The 14,906-nt window shown below is 65.2% G+C and overlaps 1 gene segment (V, D, J or C); it reads left to right on the top strand.

Annotated features, from left to right (window-relative positions):
* Window positions 1-370: 370 nt before the first annotated feature.
* On the top strand, window positions 371-9,572 carry LOC105259932. The segment is given in 5 exon segments: window positions 371-452; window positions 7,931-8,221; window positions 8,498-8,554; window positions 8,682-9,011; window positions 9,120-9,572. Coding segments are annotated over 5 exon segments (1,074 nt in total).
* Window positions 9,573-14,906: the final 5,334 nt, after the last annotated feature.

Genomic DNA, 14,906 nt, shown 5'->3' with positions numbered 1-14,906 from the left:
AGTAGCTTCCCTCTGACCATGGGCAGATGACCGTGACCGTGGCTGAAGCCAGAGGAAGACAGCGTCCCACCAGGGAGGCCACACTGCTGAGTGGACGGGACAAGGCCCAGGGCGGGGCCTCAGGCTATGGGTGGGTCAACCTGTGCCCACAACACACACCCAGGTGAGAGCGGGGTTCGTGTGCCCTCCTTTGGGACCACAGCAACCCCCCAGAGCCCACCCCCGCACACCCAGGCCCTTGAGACAGAAAGTACCCAGAAGAAAAGGGAACTTCAGAAAGCGTGTCACCGAGCCACCTAGTTTCAATCCTGTTCTTAGTCTTCCCACGGCTGCCTGGGGGCTAGGAAGGGGGCTATGGGCACAGAGCTCAGCCACAAGGAGCCACATGTGCCTGGGGCCAGAGCGAGGAGGGCCGAGGTGCTGGGGCCAGCCTTCCGTCGCCCCAGCCCTTGGTGAGTAGGCTCCGCACGGAGAGAGGGCGGCGTGGGGGCAGCAGAAGCAGCGCAGGAGCCAAGGAGAGACGGGGCCCCACGGACGGGCCGGAGCAGCCAGCATGGGGGACACAGGCTGCCTGGGGGCCAGGGCACCGGCCAGGGCAGGGACGAGGGAGGCATGGGCAGGAGCGCCCACGCCAACATTGCTGGACGCACCGGACGTGGCAAGTGGGCCTTCAAGGAACATGATGGCCATGGTGGGCCTGAGGCCTGCCCTTTGCCATCTGTGCTGGGAGCCCAGGGCTGGGCTGGACTGAGCTATTGCACGACCAAGGCCGACATGGACAGAAAGGCCTAAGGTGAGGGCACAGGGAGAGGCCGGCCCAGCACAGGGGAAGAAGAGGACCCCAGATGGCCCGAGGGTCCTGTCCAGGACACTGGGGCTGGCTCTGGCCCCAGGCCAGGGTCAGAGGTGCTGGCCATGGGGTCCTGGACTGCAGCACATGAGCAGGGCCAGAGCACGAGGGGCTGGCAGGGGCTCCCGTGTGCTCAGAACCCAGACAGTAGCACAGGGGCAGACGGTCAGGAGCCAAACCTGGGCTAAGGAGTCTGGGATGGGCAGCTGAGACCGGGGCAGCCCTAAGAACACACAGTGGTAGCGGGCTGAGCTCGCCTGTGGGGGACAAGTCATGGGGCAGCAAGGGCAGAAAGCAGCTGTGGTCCATTAGCTCCAAGGACCAGCGGTGGAGTTTGTGTAGGTGAGCAGGGGAAGGAGGAGAGCAGAAGGGGCAGGGGGAGAACAAGAGGGACTGGGGGTTGCCCTGGAAACTCCAGGGGAGCCTACAGAGCTGGTACAGGTGAGCAGGGGCAGGGGGAGGGCAGGAGGGGCAGAGGGAGAGCAGGAGGGGCAGGGGGAGAGCAGGAGGGACAGGGGCTTGCCCCAGGAGCTCCCAGGGAGGACACAGAGCTAGTACAGGTGAGCAGGGGCAGGGGGCAGGGCAGGAGGGGCAAGGGGGAGAGCAGGAGGTACAAGGGCCACCCCAGAGCTCCCAGGGAGCACACAGAGCTGGTACAGGTGAGCAGGGGCGGAGGGAGGGTGCTGAGGGGCAGGGGAAGGGCAGGAGAAGCTCAGCTGCCCCAGGAGCTCAGGAGAGCCAACAGAGCTTGTACAGGTGAGCAGGGGTGGCAGGTGGAAGGCTGGAGTGATGGGCCTGCCCCAGGAGCTCAGGGGAGCAGGTAGAGCTTGTGAGGGTGAGCAGGGGCAGAGGGAGAGCAGAAGGGGTAGGGGGGAAAACAGGAGGGACAGAGGCTTGCCCCATGAGATTCCAGGAAGCACACAGAGCTGCTACAAATGAGCAGGGGCAGGGGAGAGAGAAGGAGGTGCAGGGCTGCCCCTGGAGCAACCAGGGAACACAGAGAGCTGGTACTCATGAGTGGAGGCAGGGAGGAGGGCAGAAGGGACAGTGGGGACAGCAGGAGGGACAGGGCTGCCCCAGGAACTCCCAGGGAGCACACAGAGCCAGTACAGGTGAGCAGGGGCAGAAGGCAGGGCAGGAGGGACAGTGGGGAGAGCAGGAGGGACAGGGCTGCCCCAGGAGCTCCCAGGGAGCACACAGAGTTGGTACGGGTGAGTGGGGGCAGGGAGGAGGGCAGGAGGGGCAGTGGGGAGAGCAGGAGGGACAGGGAGCACACAGAGCTGGTACAGCTGAGCAGGTGCAGGGGGCATGGCAGAAGGGGCTGGGGGAGAGCAAGAAGGGCAGGGGGAGAGCAGGAGGGGTGGGGGAGAGCAGGAAGAGCAGGGTGCTGCCCCAGGAGCTCCCAGGGAGCACACAGAGCTGGTACAGGTGAGCTGGGGCAGGGGGCAGAGCAGAAGGGGAAGGGGGAGAGCAAGAGGGGTAGGGTTGCCCCAGGAGCTCCCTGGGAACACACAGAGCTAGTACAGGTGAGCAGGGGCAGGGGGAGTGCAGGAGGGGCAGGGGCTGCCCCATGAGATCAGGGGAGTAGGAAGAGCTTGTGAGGGTGAGCAAGGGGTTGGGAGGGCACGAGGAGCAGGGGGAGAGCAAGAGAGGCAGGGGAAGAGCAGGAGGGGTGGGGGGAGAGCAGGAGGGACAGGACTGCCCCAGGAGCTCCCAGGGAGCACACAGAGCTGGTACAGGTGAGCAGGGACAGGGGGCAGGGAAACAGGGGCAGAGGGAAGGGCAGGAGAGGCAGGGGGGAGAGCAGGAGGTACAAGGGCCACCCCAGGAGCTCCCAGGGAGCACACAGAGCTGGTACAGGTGAGCAGGGGCAGGGGAAGGACAGGAGGGGCAGGGGAAGAGCAGGAGAGGCAGGGCTGCCTCAGGAGCTCAGGAGAGCCAGCAGAGCTTGTGCAGGTGAACAGGGGCAGCAGGGTGAGGGCAGGAGGGACAGGCAGCTTCCCCAAGAGCATCTGGGGGCACACAGAGCTGGTACAGGTGAGCGGGGGCAGGGGGGAGGGCAGGAGAGGCAGGGCTGCCCCAGGAGCTCAGGGGAGCAGACAGAGCTTGTGAGGGTGAGCAGGGCATTGGGAGGGCAGGAGGAGCAGGAGGAGAGCAGGAGGGGCAGGGGAAGGCAGGAGGGGCAGAGGGAGGGCAGGAGAGTAGGGGCAGGGCAGGAGGGACGGGGGAAGGGCAGAAGAGTCAAGGCTCCCCCAGGAGCTCAGGTGAGCCAGCAGAGCTTGTGCCAGTGAGCATGGTTATCGGTAGAGCAGGAGGGGCAGGGAAAGAGCGACAGGCGGTAGGGCTGCCCCAGGAGCTCCCTGGGAGCACACAGAGCTGGTACAAGCGAACAGGGACAGGGGGCAGGGAAGGAGGGGCACGAGGGAGGGCAGGAGAGGCAGGGCTGCCCCAGGAGCTCAGGGGAGCAGGCAGAGTTTGTGAGGGTGAGCAGGGGGTTGGGAGTGCAGGAGGAGCAGAGGAGAGCAGTAGGGGCAGGGGGAGAGCAGGAGGCACAGGGGAAGAGCACAAGGGGCAGGGGCAGGGGCAGGGGCAGGAGGGTAGGGACAGGACAGGAGGGGCTGGGGGGAGAACAGGAGAGTCAGGACTCCCCCAGGAGCTCAGGGGAGCCAGCAGAGCTTCTGCCAGTGAGCAGGGTTCCTGGGAGGGCAGCAGGGGCAGGGGGAAGCAAGAGGGGTAGGGCTGCCCCCAGGAGCTCCCAGGGAGCACACAGAGCCGGTACAGGTGAGCAGGGGCTGAGGGCAGGGCAGGAGGGGCAGGAGGGGCAGTGGGGAGAGCAGGAGGGACAGGGCTGCCCCAGGAGCTCCCAGGGAGCACACAGAGCTGGTACGGGTGAGTGGGGGCATGGAGGAGGGCAGGAGGGGAAGTGGGGAGAGCAGGAGGGACAGGGAGCACACAGAGCTGGTACAGGTGAGCAGGGGCAGGGGGAGGGCAGGAGGGGCAGGGGGAGAGCAGGAGGGGCAGGGGGAGAGCAGGAGGGACAGGGGCTTGCCCCAGGAGCTCCCAGGGAGGACACAGAGCTGGTACAGGTGAGCAGGGGCAGGGGGCAGGGCAGGAGGGGCAGGGGGAGGGCAGGAGAAGTACAGCTGCCCAGGAGCTCAGGAGAGCCAACGGAGCTTGTGCAGGTGAGCAGAGATGGCAGGTGGACAGCAAGAGGCATGGGCCTGCCCCAAGAGCTCAGGGAGCAGGCAGAGCTTGTGAGGGTGAGCAGGGGGTTGGAAGGGGAGGAGGAGCAGGGGGGAGAGCAGGAGAGGCAGGGGAAGAGCAGTAGGGGCAGGGGGAGGGCAGGAGTTGTAGGGGGTGGCCCTGGGAACTCCAAGGTAGTCAGCAGAGCTGGTACAGGTAAGCAGTGGCAAGGGGCAGGGAGGAGGGAAGGAGGGGCAGGGGGAGAGCAGAAGAGACAGGGGAGAGCAGGTGGTACAGGGGGAGAGCAGGAGAGGCAGGGGCTTGCCCCAGGAACTCCCAGGGAGCACACAGAGCTACTACAGGTCAGCAGGGGCAGGGGGCAGGGCACGAGGGGGAGGGGGGAGAGCAGGAGGTACAAGGGCCACCCCAGGAGCTCCCAGGGAGCACACAGAGCTGGTACAGGTGAGCAGGGGCAGGGGAAGGACAGGAGGGGCAGGGGAAGAGCAGGAGAGGCAGGGCTGCCTTAGGAGCTCAGGAGAGCCAGCAGAGCTTGATGCAGGTGAGCAGGGGCAGCAGGGTGAGGGCAGGAGGGACAGGCAGATTCCCCAAGAGCATCTGGGGGCACACAGAGCTGGTACAGGTGAGCGGGGGCAGGGGGGAGGGCAGGAGAGGCAGGGCTGCCCCAGGAGCTCAGGGCAGCAGGCAGAGTTTGTGAGGGTGAGCAGGGGGTTGGGAGTGCAGGAGGAGCAGAGGAGAGCAGTAGGGGCAGGGGGAGAGCAGGAGGCACAGGGGAAGAGCACAAGGGGCAGGGGCAGGAGGGTAGGGACAGGACAGGAGGGGCTGGGGGGAGAACAGGAGAGTCAGGGCTCCCCCAGGAGCTCACGGGAGCCAGCAGAGCTTCTACCGGTGAGCAGGGTTCCTGGGAGGGCAGCAGGGGCAGGGGGAAGCAAGAGGGGTAGGGCTGCCCCCAGGAGCTCCCAGGGAGCACACAGAGCTGGTACAGGTGAGCAGGGGCAGAAGGCAGGGCAGGAGGGACAGTGGGGAGAGCAGGAGGGACAGGGCTGCCCCAGGAGCTCCCAAGGAGCACACAGAGCTGGTACGGGTGAGCAGGTGCAGGAGTCATGGCAGAAGGGGCTGTGGGAGAGCAAGAAGGGCAGGGGGAGAGCAGGAGGGGTGGGGAGAGCAGGAAGAGCAGGGTGCTGCCCCAGGAGCTCCCAGGGAGCACACAGAGCTGGTACAGGTGAGCAGGGGCAGGAAGCAGGGTAGGAGGGGCAGAAGACAGGCAGGAGGGAGAAGGCTACCCCCCGGAGTTCAGGGGAGCAGGCAGAGCTTCTGCCGGTGAGCAGGGTTCCTGGGAGGGCAGCAGGGGCAGGGGGAAGCAAGAGGGGTAGGGCTGCCCCAGGAGCTCCCAGGGAGCACACAGAGCTGGTACAGGTGAGTGGGGGCAGGGAGGAGGGCAGGAGGGGCAGGGAGCACACATAGCTGGTACAGGTGAGCAGGGGCAGGGAGCAGGGCAGGAGGGGCAGGGCTATCCCCAGGAGTTCAGGTGAGCAGACAGAGCTTCTCAGGGTGAGCAGGGGGTTGGGAAGGCAGGAGGGGCAGCGGGAGAGCAGAAGGGACAGGCAGCTGCCCAGGAGCTCCTGGGGGCACACAGAGCTGTTACAGGTGAGCAGGGGCAGGGGAAGGACAGCAGGGGCAGAGGGAGAGCAGAAGGGTCAGACAGCTGCCACAGGAGCTCCAGGGAGCACACAGAGCTGTTACAGGTGAGCAGGGGCAGGGGGAAGAGCAGGAGGGGCAGGGGAGAGGGCAGGAGAGGAAAGGTTGCCCCAGGAGCTCAGGGGAGCAGGCAGAGCTTGTGAAGGTGAGCAGGGGTTGGGAGAGTAGGAAGAGCAGGGGAAGAGCAGGAGGGGCAGGGGGAAGCCAGGAGGTGTAGGGGGAGACCAAGAGTGGCAGAGAAGAGCAGGAGGGGTAGAGCAAGAGGTAGGGGCAAGCAGGAGGGGCAGGGGGAGGACAAGAGAGTCAGGGCTCCCCCAGGAGCTCAGGGGAGCCAACAGAGCTTGTGCCAGTGAGCAGGGTTACTGGGAGGGCAGGAGGGGCAGGGAGAGAGCAAGAGGGGTAGGGCTGCCCCAGGAACTCCCTAGGAGCACACAGAGCTGGTACAGGTGAGCAGGGACAGGACAAGAGGGGCAGGAGGGAGGGCAGGAGAGGCAGGGGTGCACCAGGAGCTCAGGGGAGCAGGCAGAGCTTGCAAGGGTGAGCAGGAGGTTGGGGCTGCAGGAGGAGCAGGGGGGGAGCACTGGGGGCTGGAGGAGAGCAGTAGGGGCAGGGGGAGAACAGGAGGCACAGGGGAAGAGCACAAGGGGCAGGGGCAGGGCAGGAGGATAAGGGCAGGGCAGAAGGGTAAGGGCAGGACAGGAGGGGCTAGGGGAAGGACAGGAGAATCAGGGCTCCCCCAGGAGGGCAGTGGAGCCAGCAGAGCTTGTGTAGGTGAGTAGTGTTCCTGGGAGGGCAGCAGAGGCAGGGGAAGCAAGAGGGGTAGGGCTGCCCCAGGAGCTCCCCGGGAGCACACAGAGCTGGTACAGGTGAGCAGGGACAGGGGGCAGAGAAACAGGGGCAGAGGGGAGGGCAAGAGAGGCAGGGCTACACCATTTGCTCAGGGGAGCAGGCAGGGTATGTGAGGGTGAGCAGGGGCAGGAGGGAGGCAGGAGGAGCAAGGCGGCCCCAGGAGCCTCAGGGGTGAAGGGCAGAGGGACTGAGCTAAGAGCAGCCCTGGACTAGGTGGGAGCTGAGCGGTACGGCACACAGAGACCACGAGGGCGCGGGCCCAGGAGAGCCTCCCTGGACACGGGAGGGCGTGAGCCGCCTGAGGCCCGGTGGACAAGGTAGGGGGGAGAGGCGAGCCTGGGTAGGAAGGTCTCCGGGGCTGAAGGGACAGGGGTGGCCACAGTCTTAGGCTCAGGGGCGCTGACCCCGCTCTGGAGGCTCGTGGGGATGGGGGACAGAAGGCTGCACATGACAAAGCCAGGAGGGGTGGCTCAGGGCAGTGGACCCGGTGCAGGGAAGGGGGGAGCCTGGGAGTTTGAGGCAGGGCCGCCAGCCTGGAGTGTGGGTGGGAGGGGAGGCCAGGCAGGGCCATCAGACTTGGCAGAGGGGTCGGGTCTGGCTGGGGACGTGGGCTCTGAGGTGCTGGCACCGTGCACCAGATGACAGCCAGGGCGGGGCAAGGCTCCCACCGGCACTGAGGGGCAGGCAGGCTCAGGAAAGACCTCGGCTGAAAGAGGGCTCTGGGGACAGGGAGGAGCTGGACAGGCCCCAGGGCACGGGCACTGAGTGAGCCCAGGAAGGCCTGAGGAGGGGCTCGGGGCAGGGACGGGATCCGGCGCCCGGCGCTTTAGCTGCAGAGCTGACCCAAAGATGTGAGGCCTGGAGGGCAGACAGCAGGCCACGACGAGGACTCCGGGCTGAGGGGCACGGGCAGCGGGTGGCAGAGGCCTGCTGTGTTCAAGAAAGGTCCCGCTGGCCCAGGGCAGATTCAGGCTGGGACAACAGGGCAGTGGGCTCAGGGCCTCAGCAGAGGCCCGTTGGGAGCAGGGGCCACCGGTCAGAGCTCAGACAGATGGCTCGCTCAGGCCGAGCACCCACAGGAAGCCCGAGTGGAGACCCAGGGGCTGGGCCCAGGAGACTCTAATCCAGCAGGAGGTCACCCAGCACCGACCAGGCCCATGGGGCCAGCACGTGCAGCCGCAGAAACACGAGGCCCTGGGGCGGCAGAGAGCTACGCCGGGCGGCTGGTCTGCAGACTTCCTGGAGGGCCACCCCAAGCCCGGGCTCCTGATACCCTGCCCGGACCCTCCCAGGAGCAAGGCCCTGGTGGTCACACGGCCTCCTCTCTTGCAGCCTCCACCACGGCCCCATCGGTGTTCCCACTGGCCCCCAGCTGCGGGACCACATCTGGCGCCACCGTGGCCCTGGCCTGCCTGGTGTTAGGCTACTTCCCTGAGCCGGTGACCGTGTCCTGGAACTCCGGCGCCCTGACCAGCGGTGTGCACACCTTCCCGTCCGTCCTGCAGGCCTCGGGGCTCTACTCTCTCAGCAGCATGGTGACAGTGCCCTCCAGCAGGTGGCTCAGTGAGACCTTCACCTGCAACGTGGCCCACCCGCCCAGCAACACCAAGGTGGACAAGATCGGTAAGAGGGTGTCCACTGGGAGACAGGCCAGGTCAGCCGGTCCACCTGGACCCTGGGGCACAGGAGAGGCACCTCTGTCCCCCAAGCTCGGGGAGGAGGGCCTCTGGGCCTGGCTGCCTGGTCCAGTGTGAGCACAGGCTGCACAGCCCCACCATACTTCATCTCCACTGGCAGGCACCAGTCTGGGACACCCCCCTGACCTGCCCTGACCTAGCCCACCCCAAGAGCTGTCCCCACCCCTGGCCCCCACTAACCTCCAGTCTGGTCTCTCTGCAGTGCGCAAAACAGACCACCCACCGGGACCCAAACCCTGCGACTGTCCCAAATGCCCACGTGAGTCACCAGGGCACCACCTTGCACACCAAGGCGATGGCCCACGTCCAGGGACTGCCTGGTGGGGGGAATGTTCAAGAGGAGCACCCCCCAAATGCTGACCCCTGCATTGTGTCTTCCACACCAGCCCCTGAGATGCTTGGAGGACCGTCCATCTTCATCTTTCCCCCAAAACCCAAGGACACCCTCTCGATTTCCCGGACGCCCGAGGTCACATGCTTGGTGGTGGACTTGGGCCCAGATGACTCCGATGTCCAGATCACATGGTTTGTGGATAACACCCAGGTGTACACAGCCAAGACGAGTCCGCGTGAGGAGCAGTTCAACAGCACCTACCGTGTGGTCAGTGTCCTCCCCATCCTGCACCAGGACTGGCTCAAGGGGAAGGAGTTCAAGTGCAAGGTCAACAGCAAATCCCTCCCCTCCCCCATCGAGAGGACCATCTCCAAGGACAAAGGTGGGCAACAGGACAGATGGGGCACAGGGAGGTCGAGTGGGGCCTGGCGGACCCAGGCCAGCCCTCCACCCTGGGAGTGACCATCTGTGCTGACCTCTGACCCCACAGGACAGCCCCACGAGCCCCAAGTGTACGTCCTGCCTCCAGCCCAGGAGGAGCTCAGCAGGAACAAAGTCAGTGTGACCTGCCTGATCGAAGGCTTCTACCCGCCTGACATTGCCGTCGAGTGGGAGATCACCGGACAGCCGGAGCCAGAGAACAACTACCGGACGACCCCGCCCCAGCTGGACAGCGACGGGACCTACTTCCTGTACAGCAGGCTCTCGGTGGACAGGTCCCGCTGGCAGAGGGGAAACACCTACACCTGCTCGGTGTCACACGAAGCTCTGCACAGCCACCACACACAGAAATCCCTCACCCAGTCTCCGGGTAAATGAGCAGCTCGCCCGGCCCCCCAGCAGGCCCCCGCGGGCTCTGAGCGCCCATCCCTGTGTACATCCCCCACCCCGGGCAGGCACCCTGCATGAAATAAATCACCCAGCACTGCCCTGGGACCTGTGACACTGTCGTGCGTCTTTCCGAGGCAGAGCTCAGGACACCCGGGCCTCTGGGAGGTGCGGGCAGGCCAGGCTCCGAGGCTCAGGGGTCACCATTCACGGGAGAGCGTGGGTCCCACCAGGGGCCGGGACCTGAGTGGGCAGGTCTGCACAGGCGGGCGAAACTCATGGCCGGGAGCCGCCTGGGACAGAGAGAGGGCTTGGCCAGGGGCTACTCAAGCCCGGAGGGGGGCGACAGGGAACGGAGAAGCCCTCCAGAGCCCCTCAGGGAACGGGCGCACGGTCTTTCCCACGTCTGGACCCGCCCAAGCTGTGGGACGCTGGCCTGTCCTCTTCCGCTGCTCCCCCCGTCCCCTGGACCTCTTGACAGCTCTGAGCGGTAGCTCTGTGCCAGTGCAGTAGCCAGGCCTGACCCATGCTGTGAGGACAGGCCCTCACCCTCTCTCAGATGAGGCGGCCCCGCCTGGCTTCATCCTGCCTGGGGCCAGGCCTGTCCACTCGTGGGGACACTCACCCCGGTGTCCCAAACGGGCAGAGGCAAGCAGTCCTGAGTGCCCAGGGGAGGGACCATCCCAGACACCCACATGGACGCTGAAAACAAGCCCCTCCCACTGAGCAGGGCCACCTTCACAAACACACACACACGCACACACACACGCACACACGCACACCTGACCCACCGGGCCTCACACGGGACAATGTGCCAGGGCCCAGACCGGAACCAGGCTTGGGAACCCTCACCGTGGGCCCCAGCCTGGTCCCCACCCCCTCCCACACCCATCGGCCGCTCAGCAGCCCATCCACACGCCGACCACACTGACCAGCCCTTCTTCTCCCCAGGACACTGGGGCCCCTCCCAACACACGCCAACCCGCACCCCCAGCTGGCCCCGACACTCGCACCCACTCGTTCGCTAGGGTCACTCCCTGCCACCCTCTCGACCCTTCCCTGGGCTCTGCTGACCCTCCCGCCCTCCGGGCCGGGTCCCCAGGAGAACGGGTGTGGTGGTCAGGCTGCCTTCCCCCCAGACAGCCCCAGCACAGCGCAGAGCAGAGAGGGAGCGCGTCCCCACGGGCCAGGCCCAGGCGGGAGGATGGGGGCACCGAGGCCGGTGCCCTGAGGCTACGGAGGGCCGCGACCGTCACCCCGGGAACCACTCCTATGGGCAGGCATGGCACTGACCACTCCCTTCCTGTCCAGAGCTGCTCCTGGACGACAGCTGTGCGGAGGACCAGGACGGGGAGCTGGATGGGCTGTGGACCACCATCTCCATCTTCATCACGCTCTTCCTGCTCAGCGTGTGCTACAGCGCCACTGTCACCCTCTTCAAGGTGGGTGTCCCCGCACCGTCCCACACTGTGGCCCGCTGTCCCAGCGCTGGGGACCCGCTGGAACCATGCCATCCCCACACTGACTCGACGCTGACCCCATGTTGCCCCCACACTGCCCCCAGGCTAACCCCACACTGACCCCACGCAGACCCCACCCTGCCCCCACACTGCCCCCACGCTGCCCCCACACTGGGGACCCACTGGAACCACGCTATCCCCACACTGACTCGACGCTGAACCCATTCTGCCCCCACGCTGACCCCACGCTGCCCCCACACTGACTCCACGCTGACCCTGTGCTGACCCCACACTGACCGCACACTGGGGACCCACTGCAACCATGCTATCCCCACACTGTCCAGACACTGACTTCATGCTGCCCCCACACTGACCCCACCATGACCCCATGCTGTCCCCACTGTGACCCAATGCTACCCCCACGCTGACCCCAGGCTACCCCCACACTGACCCCACGCAGACCCCACCCTGCCCCCACATTGACTCCAGACTGCCCCCACGCTGACCCCGTGCTGACCCCACACTACCCCCAGGCTACCCCCACACTGCCCCCACACTGGGGACCCACTGGAACCACGCTATCCCCACACTGACCAGACGCTGACCTCATGCTGTCCCCACACTGACCCCACCATGACCCTACGCTGTCCCCACTGTGACCCAATGCTGTCCCCACAGTGACCCCATACTGACCCCATGCTGTGGACCCACTGTCACCATGCTATCTCCCCTGTGACCCCACACTGACCCCATGCTATTCACATGCAGTCCCTATACTAACCCCACACTGACCCCACGCTGACCCCGTGCTGCCCCCAACTGACCCCATACTGTCCTAACTGTGACCCAATACTGACCCCACGCTGACCACATGCTGTGGTCCCACTGTCACCATGCTGTCCCCACGCTGTTCCCACACTGACTCCCACGCTATCCCCTCTCTCCCCATTCCAACCCCATGCTATCCACGAAATGACCTCATGCTGACCCCATGCTGTGGACCCACTGTCACCATGCTGTCCCCATGCTGTTCCCACACTGACCCCATACTGCCCCCATTCTGACCCCATGCTCCCCCATGCTGACCCCACTGTGACCCCACACTGACCCCACACTGACCCCATGCTGTCGACCTACTGTTACCATGCTGTCTCCCCTGTGACCTCTACTGACCCCATACTGTCCTGCTTGTGACCCCCATGCTGACCCCAGCCTGTCCCCATGCTATTCCCATACTGTCCCCGCAATGATCCCAGGCTTCCCCACACTAACCCCACGTTATCCCTACGCTGACCCGTGCTGCTTCCCACACTGACCCCATGCTGACCCCATACTGTGGACCCACTGTCACCATGCTGATTCCACTCTGACCCCATACTTTCCCCATGCTATTCCCTAGCTGTCCCTGCAATGACCCCACGCTATCCCCACACTGACTCCATGCTGACCTCACTGTCCCCACACTAACCCCACATGTTCAAACCGTGACCCGATGCTGACCCCACACTGACCCCATACTGCCCCCATTCTGACCCCATGCTCCCCCACACTGACCCCACGCTGACCCCACACTGACCCCACACTAACCCCATACTGTCGTCCCACTGTCACCATGCTATCCCCACACTGTTCCCACACTGACCCCCACGCTCTCCCCTCTACCCCATGTCATTCCCATGCTGTCCCCGAAATGACCTCATGCTGACTCCATGCTATGGACCCACTGTCACCATGCTGTCCCCATGCTGTTCCCACACTGACCCCACACTGTCCCCACACTGACCCCATCTTGACCTCACACTGTCCCCACACTAACCCCATGTGTCCCCACCGTGACCCGATGCTGACCTCACACGGACACAGTGTTGACCTATGCTGTAGACCCAATGTCCCCATAATGCTGACCCCATGCTGACCCCACAGTGAACCAATGCTGTCCCTATAGTGACCCCATGCAGACCCCACGCTGTGGACCCACTGTCACCATGCTGTCCCCACGCTGTTCCCAAACTGACCACAGGCTGTTCCCACACTGACCCCCACGCTATCCCCTCTGTCCCCTCCCAGTACCCATGCCATCCCCATAAGACTCTCTCTCGCTCAAGTGGTCCCGGGGAGGGGGGTCCTAGAAGGGGGGCTGTCCTCGGGGGTCCCAGACACGTCACCTCCTGCCCTCCTGCTGCAGGTGAAGTGGATCTTCTCCTCGGTGGTGGAACTGAAGCGCACGATCGTCCCCGACTACAGGAACATGATCGGGCAGGGGGCCTAGGGCCAGCCCTCCTGGGCGGATGTCAGCGTTGCCCCGACCCTGCACAGGATCCCGGTGCATCAGCCTGCTGCCAGGCCTGCTCTCCCGCCCTCTGACCTCGCCACCCTCTGACCTCACAGCCACCCTGGGCCCGCGCCCTCGCCCTCTGGCCCCGCGGCCCCTGTGAGCTGCATCCTGCGCCCTGACCCCCCCCCCGTTTGGAGAATCGCGTGGACGGCAGGTTGTGCCCCAACCTGAGCGGGTGGACGCTCGCTGGCCCCTCCACGGCGGCCGCCAGGCTACCGCTGTGGCCACTCACGGTCAGCGGGCACGCTCATCCTGGAGGAGGCGGGCGGCTGGCGATCCCAGTGTCTGTCTGGCAGGGACCGGCCTCTGTGCGAACCCCGTCCAGGCCAGGCTCCAGGACGCAGGGTTTCCCCAGAGCAGCCACGTCGGCCCAGATCCTGAGGAAGCTTCCGACGTGTCACTAACGGTCAGTCAGATCTTCTGCGCCGGAGGAGACCGCGCAGACAAGGGCCTGGGCCTGTGGCTGCTGCAGGAGCCCCGTGGATGCCGGGGACAGAGTGACATCCAGCCAGACAGGCCTCCTGCAGAGGGGTCTGGTGACCTGGTCCCCGGGCCAGTGGGACACAGCCTCGGTGGACACAGGTGGAAGGTGCCAGGAGGCCAGGGCGGCAGGCCCAGCCCGCCCCCCCCCGCCCCCGTTGCCGGGGCCTGAGTCCCACCAGGCTCACGCGGGGGGTGGGAGAGAGAGAGAAGCCCACGGCCGGGCGGACCCCCAGGACTGGCTCTCCGCCCTGGCTTTGGGTGGGTGCGAAGTCGGGGCCCCCACATGGGAAGAGATGGCCACGCAGGGGAGGAGAAGCAGAGCCCCCAGCCCCAGGGACAGAGAGCCCGGGGGTCCCATATGGGAAAGCCACTGCCGAAGCTTGGATAGCTTGTTTTATTATTTTAAATGTCTGGAGCTCGTTGATTTCCTTTAGCATTTCTTTTTCTTTTCTTTTCTTTGTTTTTTTAATGACAATAAAATATCCTTAAAAACTCCATAACCGGCTGGGGAAAGTCTTCCTCTGTTGACGTGCCCCGTGAGATCCACAGACTGGCCGTGCCGTGTGTCGGTCCCTCCAGCCGTGGGAGCAGGACCCCCGGCCCCTGGGGTTCCCGGGGGGTGAGGTGCGCTGCAGGCGCGAGGGGTCACGTGACGCCTTGTGGGGCGCAGGGGGAGCATCCTGACCTGGCCAAGGGCACCGCAAGAGGCACCTATTGGGTGTGTATTAGCATGGGCTGCTAGCAAAGCACGACAGTCCCGTGGTGTGGACAACGTGCACTGATGTTTCCACGATTCTGGAAGCTGGCAGGCAGACCCGGGTGTCATGGGGCCGGTGGCCCCTCAGCATGTAGACGCCGTGTCCTCACACATCCGGCCCGCTATGCGTGTCTGTGCCCCGACCTCCTCTTACAAGAGGAGGAGTGAGTCCATGGTGAGGACCAGTCACACTGGATCAGGACTCACCCTAGTGACCTCACTTTAACCTATTACCTCTCGAAAGACCCCATCTCCCAATACAGTCACATTCTGGGGTCCTGGGGGTCAGGGCTTCAAGATTTGAATTTGGGGAACGCATTTCAGGAGAGTTGGGTCCAGGTGGGAGCACCAGTGAAGGCCAGGTCGGGTGAGGCCCGGGGGGACAGCACTGACCCAGGTAAGCGAAGCTGGACA

This window comes from Felis catus, chromosome B3 (genome assembly GCF_018350175.1).
Source record: "Felis catus isolate Fca126 chromosome B3, F.catus_Fca126_mat1.0, whole genome shotgun sequence".
In the NCBI taxonomy this organism is placed as follows: Eukaryota; Metazoa; Chordata; class Mammalia; order Carnivora; family Felidae; genus Felis; species Felis catus.
This window is presented reverse-complemented; position numbering and strand designations above follow the sequence as displayed.